Source organism: Lactuca sativa, chromosome 5 (assembly GCF_002870075.4).
Source record: "Lactuca sativa cultivar Salinas chromosome 5, Lsat_Salinas_v11, whole genome shotgun sequence".
Classification (NCBI taxonomy): Eukaryota; Viridiplantae; Streptophyta; class Magnoliopsida; order Asterales; family Asteraceae; genus Lactuca; species Lactuca sativa.
This window is the reverse complement of record NC_056627.2, coordinates 281,639,519-281,656,907: the sequence shown is the minus strand read 5'-3', so window position 1 is coordinate 281,656,907 and position 17,389 is coordinate 281,639,519. Positions and strand designations below refer to the sequence as shown.

Here is a 17,389-nt window from a genome sequence, read left to right as displayed (position 1 = left end):
GCAGTATGTATGCTATGTGATTTTATGGTATGTGGTATGATGGGGGAACTCACTAAGCTTTGTGCTTACGGTTTTTAGTTTTGGTTTCAGGTACTTCGTTTTCAGAGGAAAGGAGCTGGCTAGATCGCAGCGCATCACACTATGTTTTCCGCACATGAGATCCTTGGGGATTACACTCTGATATGGTTTTATGATACTATGTTTTGGATTACTGACACTTGGGTTTTGACATGAGACGTTATTATCAATGTTTTTATACTGAGGGTTTTATGTAATAACATAATTAAAATGAAATTTTTGGCCTGTATTTTTGGGATGTTACAAGAAGAGTGTACACAAGAAGGTAATGTGGGGGAAGGGAGAGAAGGATGCACATGTAGGTAAGGGGGAGGGAGTCCATGTTTGATTTCATTTGCTTCTCATGCAAGCTTATGATGCCATCAATCCCAAAAATGCCCTAAAACCCTCTTAGATTTGTGTGCCAAAATCCTGACACCTAATATGTTTTTCGAAATTGGAGAATGATAGAGTCGAGATCAAGGATTCCAAAAACCCGAACGAATTAATTTTTCAAGTTGTAGAACTCTGGGAAATCACATTGAAGATTCGCGTCTAATTGACCCGAAACGTTTGATTTTTCGACTTTCGCAGATATTTTTACTAAAAGTATTTCGAGTATGGAACTAAATAATAAACAATAACCTGAGTCCAAAACATTCCCGAAATTTCCATTTGAGGTGTGCAAGTGCCTCAACGGATCTAAATGGTTTACGTAGTTTAAGAAAATTAGTATTATACTGGTTTGGTTTCTTATAATGATCGTACATTTTGCATACAAACTCCGTTTTGTACATTCTTTATATTTTCGAAAACAGCTGAACATGTACTACAAGACAAGAGTGTTTTCTTTATTCACAAATGCTTAATACGAAATTTCAGTTTTTCAGTCGTATTAACTAAGGTTGCAGTTTGTGCTTTGTGATTCGTTTGAAATTTTCCACAACTGAAAGTAGGATACCATCTGATATCTTATTCTAATTGTAATGACATTATTTATTTTTCAAAATATGCATTAAAGCTCAATATGTTCATGTTATAAAGAAATTTACGGAAATTGACTGTCTACAGTCTTAGATCTTAATTTTGGGACGTCACAAGTAAACACTTGCAAAATAACCTTTGTAACCGGTTAGTGACAGTTTTAAGGGTTAAATTGCAAACAAAAAAATCATTGATGGCTTTTTCCTTAATAAGATTAAAGTTTAAGGATTTTTCTGAAGATTTTATTTTTTTTATACATACTAAATTTATTTGAAGAAAACTTATAGATCTTTATTAAAAAAACTCAAAATAAAGATAATTTTTTTATTAAAAACACAATACTAATAATTTACATGTCATTTTTGGAATTTTTGTGATTCTCTGCAATAAATATCATTACGACAATCCTAAAGATACCATATATATCCTATATAACTTAAAAGGACCCTATTGATTTGTCGCAAAAAGTGCATTTATAGGCAAAATGTTACTTCGTTGTTGAATTTTTAGGTCTTGGGTGTAAAACGTTTATCATAAAACTACCACTTACTAAATATCATTTCACAATCGAATGACACCTTAGAAAATAAAGGCTTATCAGTGGCTGTTATTCCTAAATAGAGCTCCATTATACACACTATGTGACCTAGAAACGCACCTCTTACGACAAATCAATAAAAGTTCATTTTTGTGTTCATTAATGTCTCATATTTGTCAAAAACAAATACTCTAACCTTTTATCAGATTTTGCACCCTCTTAATAGGTCACCATTGCCATAAAATCCTTTATTTTCTGATGTGTCGTTTGATTTTGAAAAGATCTTCGGTAAATGATAGTTTTATGGTAAACATTTTACACCAAATACCTAAAAATTCAATAGTAAAGTAACATTTGACCTAGAAATATACTTTTTGCGATAAATCAACGAAGTGCTCTTAAGTTATATAGGATATAAATTATATCTTTATGATTGTCGTAATAATACTTATTAAATAGAATCACAAAAAAAATCCACAAATGGCATATAAATTATCATTATTGTGTTTTTTTTTAAATATTATCTTTACTTTTAGTTTTTTAATAAATAAATTTAATATAAATAAAAAAGAAAATCTCTAGAAAAGTCCTTAAACTTTAATCTTATTAACAAAAAAACCACTAATGATTTTTTTTATTTGCAATTTAGCCTTTAAAACCGAAATAATCGGTTACAATGTTATTTTATAAGTGTTTACCGATTTCAATGGTTAAGCTGTAATTAAAAATTAAAAAAATATATATAACTTTTTCTTAATAGAACCAAAATATACTTTTTTTTTATTGCAGTTTCCCTTTTTTTTTAGCCATCCATTACGATTGGCGATTACAGCGGTCCCAAGTCTTCGGTTGTTTTGTGTTCACACCTATCTTCAACAACATAAATCATATTCATATATCGGTCTAAATCACAGGGATATTCTTTTGGCCAAAATGAAAATATATATTATAGATAATTTGACTAAACTGATTCCTCCACATATTTGTTACCCTGAGCCTTAGCCCAGCTCGTTTAGGTATTGGGTCAGGCCTATCAAAGATTACCCACGGCGTCACAAGTAATACTGAATGATTTAATTTTAGCCTACAACAATCTATACTTGATCATGGTTTCGTTCTTCAAATGCATAAAACTATACAAGTATGATCCGATGATAATTTTTGGCCTTTATATCCCTCAAGAAAGTTGGCAATAATGGTGATAGTGAAGAAGAATCTTACGTTAATGAAACTATTCGGGTCGTGATAGATGTCCAATTTTTGACATTAATACATCACAAAAATACACAAATGGTCTCTTAAAGCAAAATATACAACAAATAGTTATTGTAAGAATTTTTTTTATTAACACTACCCATTATTAATAACCCTTCAATAAACAGAAATTTATTTGAAACAATGTAATCAGATCATTTGTATGATTATAAACTTGTATTAAAATTATGTCCCTAAAATATAATTTGATAGCATACAGTTTGCCTTTCATAAGAACAAGGCAGAAAGCAGATTAGGTTTAACCAATTCACCATCAAATATCCGTAGAGATTGCTAAAGCAAAAAAAGAAATCACCGAACAAGGAAAACAAATTCTTCTGCTCAAAAAATTCTGCAAATACACAATCTACAATAGCATAGATACCAGATGGAAATGGCATCAAACAGTGGATGCAGCTGTAGGTTCAGGTGCATACCACCCATGGTGAATCTCCACCGCCTTCTTTCTTCTGGCAAGGCGGGACTTCCGCCTGGCTCCTGTGTTCCGGTGCAGGGTTCCAACCTGCACCGCCTTGTCGATCACTGAATAAGCCTCTGCAATCAATTTCTCGACCCCGAGAACTTCCTCAGGTTGTGCATCGGCCTTCTTTCTTAACACTTCCAACTCCTCCAAAACCTGGTGGGAGCCGCCGTAAGTTTATATAAAAGATATCAAAACTACACACCAATCGAATTGATTTTGAAGATCGTGTCGATATTTAAACTGATTTGAGAATAAAATACCTTTTTCATTCGAGTTCTAATCTCAGATTTGCGAGATTTATTGTAAAGGCGTCTCTTTTCAGCTTGCCGAGCTCGCTTCGCTGCAGAATCGGCCTTCTGCCCCGCAGCTTCACACACAATTGTAAGTGACCGACCGGCTTGCCTTCCGAGAATAGGGTTTACAGACACTAACCCTGTAAATTCAATCATTTCACTTATGTAATCGAAAAATCAATTGAGGGTTCTTTTTCTGTACCCAAATTGAGACAGATAAATGCAGTAAAATGGATAGGAATCGTAGATAAGGAGGATATACCAGTCGAGAAGGCGTTATGTGAAACGTTGGCGGAGGAACTGAGAGGCTTAAATGCGGTGGCGGAAGGTCGGGAAGAAGAAGAAAGAGAGAGGGATTGAAACCCACAAGAGAGGTAGAGACACTGAGCTGCTGCTGCGGCCATTGTTGACACACCGTCTCGTTTCTTGAAGCTCTGCAAAAGGAGTCTATCTTATCCACGATGAAGAAAGGAAGATTTCATTTGAAGGGATTCTTACCTTGGAATTAATATACAAATAATAAGAATAAAAATAACATAAAAATATTTATACTGTATATTTAAAAAAATAATATTATCTTTTATTAGCATTGGCGAGTCACGTCATTTGTAAAGCGTAATTAAATGCAACAATTTTGTATATAGCTAATACTTTTATATGTATTTTCCATTATTATTTATTTTAATATACTTATATAACTTAAGACGACATTTTGTTAAAGTTTGGCTACAAATATAAGCCTTAAAGCCAAGTCGAACTTTTTATGTAACGATCTAAAAATACTAAGTAAAAATTTTGTTTTTAAAATCAACCAAACCATCATTCATCCACTTCAAAACCAATCAAGTTTGACAATGTAGAAAATAGTTATCAAAATACAATCAAAATCATAAAATACGAAACACTTGTGGATGTTGTGCGATCATGTTGGCTTTTTCCCCTTCGAACCAGAGATAACATAAACGATAAACATAAACTGTAAGCACGCAAAGTTTAGTGAACTCCCCAAAATATCACATATTATACATACAACGAATCTCGCCCGACATATATCGGGCCCCACCCGATACAGATTTGTCAGTAACATGCAGTTGTCCTCGTCCATCACATTCATCAGGCCCTACCTGACATTAGGCCCGTGTAACATCCCAAAAATCAAGGTAAAATTTTTATTTTTAAAACCAAGCCAAAAACCATAAATGTTTACAAAACATAGTTTCCAAAAGTTATAATCGTGAATCACAGTATCCCAAAATCAAATCTCATTAAAATCCGAATGATGTGCACGATTAAGGCTTCGCTTTTCCCCTGAATTAGCAGTACCTGAAACCATAACAATCAAATTGTTAGCCAAAACTTAGTGAGTTCCCCAAAAGTATCATATACAACCAATGATAACAACATGCATATAGGAGCCTTCAGCTTAACTGGACCGCCTCGTAGGGCCTACAACCTATCTGGATAGCTTTTCAAGCCTTCGGCCTGTCTGGACCATCTTGTAGGGCCTACAACCTATCCGGACCGCTCTCCGGGCCATCAACCTGACTGTACCGCCTTGTAGGGCCTACAGTCTATCCAGACCACCCTGGGTATCTTGGCCTTCAGGACAAAGCAAGACTAACGCATACTCTGTGAACACAGGTAATCATACAAATCTAACAATCTGACACATACTCTGCATAACAATAATCCAATATATCAAGATACAAAATCTGGTAGACCAACCTTGGTGCCTTCGACCCACAAGTACTGTGAGGAAGACTCGCCTCATAGTCCGAAAAGATAGTTAAAACAGATCACAACTCCAACTGATGACTCTACAGGTCACCTATACGACAAACAATGAACTAGTCTCAAACAAAAATACCCTTAGGTCAAGCTTTGTCAAAATCCTAGTCAAATTTAAAGGTCAAAAAGTCAAAGAAGTCAAACTTTAGACTGAGTACGCCCTATATACTCAACATGTATGCATGGCATACTCACGATCCATAAACGGGACTCCAATTGAGTACGCGTAGCGTACTCAGAAGTACACCCAATGTACTCGGCTAGATAAAATTGTTCCTATTAAGTGCTTGTTATCTTAAGTCCTCTCGTCCAAACTCATATCTAGACCCATAACATCATTCTAAGTCATAAAATGTCCAGCTTTATAGCTTTCCATGGCTAGACAAAGCCCAAAAGCTAAAACCTTAACTTAATAATCCATTAAGACATCATGACTCTTGCATGGAAGGGATATAAGGACCAAGATCTGATTTTTATGGTTCTTAATAGCTACATAATGGATAAAGTTTCCAACTTTATCCATTAGGATGGTCCAAACAACCAAGATCTAGTCTTTAAGTCTCAAAGGGACCAAAAATGCATCTTTCTCAACTTAATATATTAAGTCCAAGTCTCCAACCTTTAGATCTGAATCAATATGATGTTTAGATGGATAAAGTTTCCAACTTTATCCATAACAAGGTCACAAACTCTCAAGATCTAAACATTATGCACTAAAGGAACCAAAAAGTGAAAAATATGAAGACTAACAAGATCTATGAAACTAGTGAGCAATTTTGAAGCTTTTTACTCACAAAGGTCCATAAATGATGTAATCTTGTTGGATCTATGCTTGAATTTTTCTTCTAATACAATTTGCCACCACCTTGTTCTTCAAGATTCCACCTTTAATGGATAAATAAGCTCATAAATGGTGTCAAGGTTCAAAATAAGTGATAGAAGGCTATGGTTTCGAGTTAGAGGCTCAAGAAGGTGGAAGTTGATGTTAGGAAGGACCCCCAAAGGGTTAGTGACCATAAATAGGGCTCAAAACCATGAAAATAGTGTTTTTACTCAGTGGTTGTACGTCCAGTGTAATGCCTTAAAATGCGTGTCTTCAGCCTAGTACGCCCGACGTATTGCCAGACTCCCTATTTCCATCTTAAGTTCAAACAACCATAACTTCTTTGTTTCAACTCTGTTTTCAGGGTTCTTTATATGCACAAAAATGTATTGAAGAGCCCCACAATCCTATATAGTTCCTTTTAACTCAAAACATACATAATTAAAATCCTTAATCTAAGAAAAAAAAAGTCTGAAACATCACTTTTCCTGTTTTACCCTTTGACTCCAAAACACAAACCAAGGGCTTAGATTCCATAACCAATATTATCAACATCCAATAGTTCAAGCCCAAGACCTTTACTTGATCCATTTATTGTCCAAGAACCTGAAATAAGAAACTTCTCGAAACACGATGTTACAACTCTCCCCCACTTAAACTGGATTTCGTCTACGAAAACTGTCTCGGTTACGATTTCTAAAACAAAACCAACATATTCCATAAACTCCCTCTAACCATTTCGAAATTAATGCATCTTATAGAGAAAACTCAAGAGACCGCTTGGAAATCCACAACTGCCAACAAACAACCTAATACTGAAAATGCTCAACTGCGATAATTTTCTTTCTCTCCTTAACTGTATGACCCAACTTCCAGAGAAAACCACACAAACCGGGAACTCTCATAACTACAACCACAAACCAACTTCGTCACTATACTCCCCGAAACCGGGACCCCGTCAATCTATACATCATAAACCTTACCCTAAGATTGATGATCGTCTATTTTTCGAACCTACCCCTAGTCCCTAACTAGGAACGCCACCAAAACATGCTGAAAGAATACTCAAAACGTACCGATCACGAATTCCAACCAATCCCGAATCCAAAAATTGTGTCCAAAAACTTTACATACTTGTCTTCCTAACAAATCATCACCAACCCACTGCTCTCACAAGGATATTGATGGTCCATCCAAGAATTACACATTACATCTAAATCCCTTATCAGCTTAGCTATACATCCACCTAATAAATGACTTGACACTTTTACAATGAACTTCATGACTCGAGTCTCCATAACTGATACCCAACATCGGTAACCAAACTTCAAATAAACAACCTGCACTCAAGCGGGGTTCCTATTACCACTACTCTGCAAGAGAATTCAGATGCATAATTATTACTCTCAACAACCTTGAACTACCCACATTAGTGTGTCGGTTAACCACGCACACTCCACTAGCAACTCATAAAGAAATGATGTGCATTTTCATGGATTAACATACAATTTCACATTTTCCTAAAGTAACTAGAATGAGATTTTAAAAGAATATTATAATAATTTATAAATTATACTTTTAATCTTTTATGTCTTTGTAACGACCCAAAAATCACGACTAAAAATTTCTTTTAAAACATTACTAAAACTAGATTTATAAAAACATATCATAAATTAAACATAACTTTCGAGTATTAAATTCAAAACATAATATCATTATCAGAGTAAACATCCCCAGGTTGACTAATCTATGGTGTGTGCCATGCGATCACCCCGAGCTCCTCCCTCCGCTACCGGAAGTACTTGAAAACAAAACTGAAAACCGTAAGCACGAAGCTTAGTGAGTTCCCCCAACGTACCGCATACCATACAACACATAACATATATACTGCCAGGCTATTCTGGGGTGCCTGACTACCCGGTACGGCCATTCTGGGGTGCCGACCTACCCGTGTCAAGCCATTCTGGGGTGCTGACCTACCCATACGGCCATTCTGGGGTGCCGTCTTACCCGTGTCAAGCCATTCTGGGGTGCTGACTACCCATCGGTCCTCACAACCGATCCTCGGGGACTATTTCACCCCTACTACTACGATCACATATAACATAACAAGCCAGCATGCATTCATATCGTCACATACTGTCAGACGTATCTGGGGTGTCTGACTACCCTTCGGTCCTAGTAACCGAACTCGGCTACTATCACATACAACATATCACGCTAGCATATAACATATCAAGTAATAGCAACCTTAGATGATATCACAGAGACAATCATCTACCATACATCTCCTACTGGTGGGTCGGCATTGTGGCCTTAGACCCACCGCTACTGGAAGGTAACTCACCTGAACTGCTGAGCCCTGCTGATAAACCTCTGGCTGCTACTCGACAATCCCCTGAACCGCTGCTCCTCTAGCTCTCCGAGCTATCAATATACATATAACACTTAGTCTGACAGTCAACTAAGTCAACTCTGGTCAAAGTCAACCTTCCAGGTCAACCCTACTCGCCGAGTCACCCCACTGACTCGCCGAGTTCATAAATCCAAAGTCCTTCCACTCGCGACTCTACTCGCCGAGTCAGCCCCTGACTCGCCGAGTTTACCGATTCCCGATTCCTGTCCTGACCAACTCACTGAGTCCTGGCTCGACTCGCTGACTCGAGTCTTAACTCGAAGGGTTTGGGACCACTCGACCTGACTCGCCGAGTCTAAGAACAGACTCGCCGAGCACACGACAAACTTCATCCAACTCGACGAGTTGTTCATCCAACTCGCCGAGTTCATGCCCATCTTCATCCGACTCGACGAGCTGTTCATCCCACTCGTCGAGTTCCTCCTCATCTTCAAGCTACTCGCCGAGTCCACTCGAAGGACTCGTCGAGTCCACTAAGATCCACTTACATGCAGAGGACTTCCGAGTCATGCATGAGCTCCAAACTATAGATCTACCCTCCCCAAGCCTATTTCCCACGTAAAGTTGCAAACTTTACGTGTAGAGAATGAGATCTAGGCAAAATACACCCATAGCTAGGGTTTTGGACCAAGAGACTCCAATTTCCACTCAATGGCTGATACTTTATGGGATTACATACCAAAATAAACATGGATCTGAGGTAGCAACCTCAGATCTGGACCTCAAGCTCAAGATTGGTCTTAAACATGGCTTAAAAGCCCCAAAACTCATAACCAAAGAAGATCTAAAGGAAGGAAACGAATTGATACCTTCCAATGCTCTGAAATGTTCCCCAAACTTCAGATCCAAGGCCACTCCTTGATGCCTCCAAGATTCCCACTCCTTCTTCTTCCTTAAAACCACTCAAAATGGCTAAAAGCTTGAATGAACACAATGGGGGCTTAAAGTGCGGCGTTCTGGGTGCAAGAGGCTGTAAAGGAGCCCTAGGAAGAAGATTAAGATGCTTAAATAGGCTCCAAGCCCCAGATTTAGGGTTTTCCTCGCACAGACCAGACTCGCCGAGTCCACTTGGCCGACTCGTCGAGTTGGTCTCTTTCTTATCGACCCGGATCCCGCTCCGACTCGCCGAGTCCTTCCTTTGACTCGTCGAGTCTCTCTTAAATTTGGGGTTTCCTTTACTTTCAAAATCTTGGGTGTTACAACTCTCCCCCACTTAAACTGAACTTCGTCCTCGAAGTTTATCATGGCCCACCGCCTGCGATCTGCCTCCAATACCCAACACCAGCCGCCTACCTGCGCTGGTCTTCCACCCGGTCCAAATAATCTACCGATATCTGAGTTACCGGACTCCCACCGGTCACTACACTCCATCACAATCTCCTAGTCGCTTCCAGCGACTCCTGAAGATACTTCGACTATCTATAACTGTTCTATCCATTCTGCCGCTCATACTGAAACGATGCTGCTGGAACCAACTTGCTTATCTCCCATCTGATTACTCAACTCCTACTAACTCGAGCCTTCCATCCTGAAAGAAAAGCTACCTGCCTAGCTATCCTTTTAGATCACTTACACTTGGCAGAAGGCTCAACTGATCCTGCTGAGAGAGACTTGCCATTTCCAAATCAACCAACTATACCGTCAGCACTTGCATTCCAACACAAAACTAATACTGACCCAAAACCCTGAAACCTTCCAAACACTGAACTACCTGCAATAATGAACATGCCTGAAACACTAAACTGCCTGAAACGCTGAACCGACTGAAACGCTGAACGGCCTGAAACACTGAACTGTCTGAAACACTGAATTAGCTGGAACACTGCACTGCCTGAAACACTGAACTGCCTGAAACACTGAATTAGCTGGAACACTGCACTGCCTGAAACACTGTACTGGCTGGAACACTGAGCTGCCTAAAACGCTGAACTCCAACCCAACTGTGGAGTCAAGGGACTCCTCACTTAGTCGCTTCCACGACTCCTGAACGAAATCTTCCTCTAGGACTAGTTTCCACTAGTTATCCTGTCACTGTAGCTCTAGCAACCTTCCGATCCAACCGATCGGGTTCATACGTCACCTCCTGACATCATCAATTCCACGACTAACAACATGATGGCTCCCAGACTGACGGTAGCCCACAACATACCCGAACCCCAGCGGTCCACTGCGACTCTGATCTCATAACTGATGTGACGATCTATAGCCCAAATTGCTGACTTAGCCATAACTGATCCCTTTGGGAAATCCGAAAGCTAACCCGTGGATTCCCATATCCTCACTGCTGCACCCGAACTGGTGGGTACAACTGCTTTCCCGCGTCTAACACGCGCTCATGCTACCTACCAATCTGATAAAAGGCTGCGACTACGCTCGCGGACTTACAACTCTCTAATACTATCTGGCTGCTAGTGGATGCTACGGCTACCCCCGCAGACTTACAACACCACTACTACTACCATCTGACTGCTAGTGAATGCTACGGCTGCCCCCGCAGACTTACAACACTACTACTGCTATCTGACTATCCCTAGTCCGCTAGTGATTCCTCATCCCGATTTCTAAAAAAAACAGTCCTTAGACTTTGAATTCTGCATCATCCTCGACATCTTATATCCTCGATATACTTAGCGCTTCGTCGAGGAATCCTTCGGCTTGGTTCCCAAACCAACCGTCTACTAATCCGGATACAAGAAGCTATTGTTGGGAAGTTTCCAACCTCCCAAGTCCTGAATCTACGCAACCTGCATGCTGCCTCAGACACTGGCTACTAATACGAAAACATCTCTTGTTACCCGTTCTCAGGATCTTCATTCCGACTCTCATGCATCCGACAGGTGGTCCTCCAATCCTGGATTCCCAACCAGCTTCTAACCATCTCGATTACATGAACTAACTGCTGGGAAAAGTTCTCGAACTCCCCAAATTCTGAACTTCTCAATCCATCCAAAGCTGTGCTACTACCATTTCTTCTCAGAGGCCGCACACTCATCCTGAGTCTACGAGACTCTTATCCATGTATCCCCGGAGGGTTCTCCCCCACTTCGATCCTGCTTACCCCTTGCTGCTTCACACTCAAAAGAGATCCCGATCTTTGCTGCCATTCTATAATCATTCTGCTAAGAAGCCCAAGCCTGCCATAGCTAGGGATCTAACCAATTCATCCCAACACTAACCACTCCGAACTAGCGAAACGAACCAAATCTCTCCCAACCATGCTATAGTTATTGCATCCTCCAAAACCTTCTCCATAAGAGCACATCCCCTAACTACCAACCAATTATCCGAGGTATGCAAATGGCATATAACATAATCACAAGCAAGCCACACAATAACACAATACTTATACCACAATTTGATGCAGAACCATAACAATATAATCATGACATAAGTTGACAGAAAAACAAAAGTTACGCACCTTCATTACACAGTGCTGCTCGAATTCCTGCTGAAATCTACCGGAAAACTCGGCTCTGAGCCGTGGGCACCCTTGCCGGGCCTCGACAACTGCTGGCGGTACTCAAAGTCCCAAGGGCAGGGGCTGGCACCTGCCCTGCTGGATACAAACTCGGACAGTGGGCCTTCTTGTGGCCCCTCTGACTGCAATGGAAACATAACGGATCAAGCCCCTGGACGATGGTAACAACACAGTCTCTGCTAAAATGACCGATCTGGCCGCACTTGAAACACCCAGCATCGCCACCACTCCTACGCCTACACACACCCATGTGCGTCCTTCCGCACTTCCCGCATCGACTGCGGCTCTGATAGTTCCTCGTCCTCAAATCTGGACCCTTGGGCCTCTTACCCGAACCTGTAGCTACCTGAGTCTCATCGATTTTCCTTTTCCCTTCTGACTCCCTGCCCGACTCTCGCTCCTGCGTTACCCCAACGGCAACGCCTGCTAACTGAACAACAGATGTCTGATCCTGAAGCCTCGTTATTAATCTATCAATGATCCTCACAACCATGTCGGGCAGCTCCTCGCAAATGGCTCGCGAAACTTCCTCAACTATCCAATCATGCAGTGGTCTCTCTTGGAGACAGAATTCCCCACTCACCCCTGCCCCCCGATGGCAGGAACTCGAAATGGGATCTCCCTCCCTGATGGATCCCTGAACTCCAAAAGATTCGGGACCTAGACGAGCCCCAATCTGTCCTGAAACTAACCCGGCCTTAAAGGCCTCAAGATGACTGTCCATGAGCTCCACGATGGCCCCTCTAACCGAACCGAAAATCACTGGAGTCTGATCAATGATGTTGCGCGTAATCTCTGCGGAAATGAAATCCCTCATTTGATCATCAAGCTGCCCGGCTCCGAAGCCCGAGCCAGACCCCTCCTCGACACCTGAACTGCTAACTGGTAGCTCGCGCAATGCCACCATGCTGAAAATATAACAAAATCCTGATCAATTTACATAATACTGCTGAGGGATTTCTCACTCACTACCCCATTCCTGGTTTCGTCTTGGCCCCTCTTGAATCGAATATGGATCCTCTGCTTTCAGTAGTATGGGCCCCTACTACCTTCCACATCTATCCATACTTTCCTCAAGAGTTACCTCAACTCCACACAGTCCCCTTTACTCTTCTACTGATCTCTGCTACTCTCATCCTAGGCTTGCCCTAGGGAACCTCTGACCCTACCCACACAGTCCTCAGCTGCTGAAGGCCTCCTAGTAATGCCAATTAGTCACTACCTGAATACCATCACATGTGACGAGGCTCAGATAGTCCTTCAAGTAAAAGACTCATCCCTAGAACGGTTGGACTCAAACGAGAGCTGCGCAATAGGGCCAAATCCAACACTCTGAGATTATTCAATCCTGATCACATGTGATGAAACGTATTCACCTAATGGCTAACTCTCATCACCCAGAGTCCCACAAAGCACAGAGCAAGCAGCATTCAGATAAGGGAAACATACTCAGGCAAAACAATTCTCATAACAAGAAACTGCACTAACATATAATGCTAAGCTCATACTATCAGGCATAACCTACCCAGGCTATCCTACTGCTGTCTACTCAATACTAGCATGCAATTCTCATAAAGCTGAACACATAAAGCAGGCACATAAGGCATCATCCTAGATCCTTAGTCCTATTCTAGCATGCTGTTCTACTGAAGCTGGAACTGAAACTGAAACTGAAACCGATACTGATAATCATAATATAACTTGTATGGGTAAATTGGGAGTACTTACTTGAGCTCGGTTGATTGCATGCACCACAACTCTTTTCTCTTTTCAAAGTTCTTTTCTTTCTGGATTCTTTTTTTTTGCTTTTCTAAAACTGTTTTTCCTTCTCAAAATTCTTTTTACAAAACTGTCTTTTCACATTTTGAAAACTTTTCATCCGACCCCTCAGTTTGAGTTCAGGCACACCCGAGAGTATGCCCGAATCCCTCAAACCAAGGCTCTGATACCAACTTGTAACGACCCAAAAATCACGACTAAAAATTTCTTTTAAAACATTACTAAAACTAGATTTATAAAAACATATCATAAATTAAACATAACTTTCGAGTATTAAATTCAAAACATAATATCATTATCAGAGTAAACATCCCCAGGTTGACTAATCTATGGTGTGTGCCATGCGATCACCCCGAGCTCCTCCCTCCGCTACCGGAAGTACCTGAAAACAAAACTGAAAACCGTAAGCACGAAGCTTAGTGAGTTCCCCCAACGTACCGCATACCATACAACACATAACATATATACTGCCAGGCTATTCTGGGGTGCCTGACTACCCGGTACGGCCATTCTGGGGTGCCGACCTACCCGTGTCAAGCCATTCTGGGGTGCTGACCTACCCATACGGCCATTCTGGGGTGCCGTCTTACCCGTGTCAAGCCATTCTGGGGTGCTGACTACCCATCGGTCCTCACAACCGATCCTCGGGGACTATTTCACCCCTACTACTACGATCACATATAACATAACAAGCCAGCATGCATTCATATCGTCACATACTGTCAGACGTATCTGGGGTGTCTGACTACCCTTCGGTCCTAGTGACCGAACTCGGCTACTATCACATACAACATATCACGCTAGCATATAACATATCAGGTAATAGCAACCTTAGATGATATCACAGAGACAATCATCTACCATACATCTCCTACTGGTGGGTCGGCATTGTGGCCTTAGACCCACCGCTACTGGAAGGTAACTCACCTGAACTGCTGAGCCCTGCTGATAAACCTCTGGCTGCTACTCGACAATCCCCTGAACCGCTGCTCCTCTAGCTCTCCGAGCTATCAATATACATATAACACTTAGTCTGACAGTCAACTAAGTCAACTCTGGTCAAAGTCAACCTTCCAGGTCAACCCTACTCGCCGAGTCACCCCACTGACTCGCCGAGTTCATAAATCCAAAGTCCTTCCACTCGCGACTCTACTCGCCGAGTCAGCCCCTGACTCGCCGAGTTTACCGATTCCCGATTCCTGTCCTGACCAACTCACTGAGTCCTGGCTCGACTCGCTGACTCGAGTCTTAACTCGAAGGGTTTGGGACCACTCGACCTGACTCGCCGAGTCTAAGAACAGACTCGCCGAGCACACGACAAACTTCATCCAACTCGACGAGTTGTTCATCCAACTCGCCGAGTTCATGCCCATCTTCATCCGACTCGACGAGCTGTTCATCCCACTCGTCGAGTTCCTCCTCATCTTCAAGCTACTCGCCGAGTCCACTCGAAGGACTCGTCGAGTCCACTAAGATCCACTTACATGCAGAGGACTTCCGAGTCATGCATGAGCTCCAAACTATAGATCTACCCTCCCCAAGCCTATTTCCCACGTAAAGTTGCAAACTTTACGTGTAGAGAATGAGATCTAGGCAAAATACACCCATAGCTAGGGTTTTGGACCAAGAGACTCCAATTTCCACTCAATGGCTGATACTTTATGGGATTACATACCAAAATAAACATGGATCTGAGGTAGCAACCTCAGATCTGGACCTCAAGCTCAAGATTGGTCTTAAACATGGCTTAAAAGCCCCAAAACTCATAACCAAAGAAGATCTAAAGGAAGGAAACGAATTGATACCTTCCAATGCTCTGAAATGTTCCCCAAACTTCAGATCCAAGGCCACTCCTTGATGCCTCCAAGATTCCCACTCCTTCTTCTTCCTTAAAACCACTCAAAATGGCTAAAAGCTTGAATGAACACAATGGGGGCTTAAAGTGCGGCGTTCTGGGTGCAAGAGGCTGTAAAGGAGCCCTAGGAAGAAGATTAAGATGCTTAAATAGGCTCCAAGCCCCAGATTTAGGGTTTTCCTCGCACAGACCAGACTCGCCGAGTCCACTTGGCCGACTCGTCGAGTTGGTCTCTTTCTTATCGACCCGGATCCCGCTCCGACTCGCCGAGTCCTTCCTTTGACTCGTCGAGTCCCTCTTAAATTTGGGGTTTCCTTTACTTTCAAAATCTTGGGTGTTACAGTCTTATTAAACCCGTTCGGCTAACGACCATCAACCATACAAAGGAATGGTCGGTGAAAAGGACACCCATTCAACGATCATTATAGGTTGTTTTCTTATGGCTTCGTGAATGAGGCCTACTATTGATTCGATTGAATTTTAGTTATACATATAGTAATAAACATTTTATATATGTATAAGGTGTATTTAAACTTTTTTTAAAACATAAGGTTTAAATATTTAATATCTAAATTAATCATAAAATTAATAAATTAATTTAAACATATCCTAGATTTATAATTATCCTTTAATTAATATTACAATTAAATTTTATCTATTCAAGATTACCTCCTAAAATTTAGAGTTTTATTTTAATTATCTAAGGCATTCAAAATTCAGATTTTGGCAGAATTAAAACCAGATAATCACCAAAATAACCACACAAATCAGATTAGGCAAAAAAATCCCGAATTTTAGTTTGGTGCTAGAGTCACATCGTGACATAGAGTGTGTCATGTCGTGACCAACAGTTTTTCAAAAATATTTTGTTCAATTCATCTCATTCACTTTCAATGTTAGACAACCAGATAGCTTTGATGTCACTGATGGGTTTTATAGGTTATAAATATACATGTATAATGTGGAAAAATCACTTAACAATTAAGAGGGCACATGCAACCTATAAGGATCTATGTCATAATAGTTTTAAGAAAACATACAATGAACAACAAAACTAGATGAACCCTAATATAATTGATATCATGGAATTAGGGTTAGTACCTTTGATTTGTTGTAGTAAACAAATCTCTTCAATCTCTTTGTAGTTGGTGGTATTGGAAAGCTTAGCACCAAAAGGATGGTACCTCTGTGGATCACACCCTAACCCTAGAACTAGAAGATAAGAGATGAGAGAGGAGGAAAGCAAGAGAAATCAAAGGTCCTATTTATAACTGCTTAGAAACCCTAGAAACCCCAAATTTAAACACATAATAATATATTCCAAATCTGGTTATTATCTAGTTTCCTAATTATTATTTGGTGGTTTATAAAAACCCTATTAGGGAATTAAAAACCGTCCATATGATGGAGGCTTCTAGATCCTCTATTTTGTTCAACTATGGAACAATTATAACTCAGTCCTTACACCTTTAATTTATTCAAATTACTCTCGAATTAATTCCAGATTAATTCTGATTAATAATTAATTAATTCTTATTGATTTCACATTAATTTATTAATTATATAAATTAACAAATCAAATATTTAACTATTGATCTCACGTTAATTTATTAATCACATAATAAATTAACAAATCAACT

The 17,389-nt window shown here is 40.5% G+C and overlaps 1 protein-coding gene across 1 annotated transcript; it reads right to left on the bottom strand.

Moving 5' to 3' along the window:
• Positions 1–2,991: 2,991 nt before the first annotated feature.
• LOC111919968 (30S ribosomal protein S20, chloroplastic) lies at positions 2,992–4,111 on the bottom strand. The gene is made up of 3 exons (XM_023915530.3): positions 3,873–4,111; positions 3,578–3,750; positions 2,992–3,470 (listed from the first exon to the last, which is right to left on the bottom strand). Exons 1-3 carry the CDS (start codon positions 4,012–4,014, stop codon positions 3,234–3,236), a joined length of 552 nt encoding a protein of 183 aa, XP_023771298.1. The 5' UTR covers positions 4,015–4,111; the 3' UTR covers positions 2,992–3,233.
• Between the last annotated feature and the right edge of the window lie 13,278 nt (positions 4,112–17,389).

Bases quoted from the DNA above. Each gene is read 5' to 3' on its own strand.
- LOC111919968 (XM_023915530.3), bottom strand. From the start codon at position 4,014: ATGGCCGCAGCAGCAGCTCAGTGTCTCTACCTCTCTTGTGGGTTTCAA. The intron at 3,751-3,872 runs GTATATCCTCCT...TTGAATTTACAG, and splicing joins ACATAACGCCTTCTCGACTG to GGTTAGTGTCTGTAAACCCT. The intron at 3,471-3,577 runs GTATTTTATTCT...GGCTCCCACCAG, and splicing joins TTAGAACTCGAATGAAAAAG to GTTTTGGAGGAGTTGGAAGT.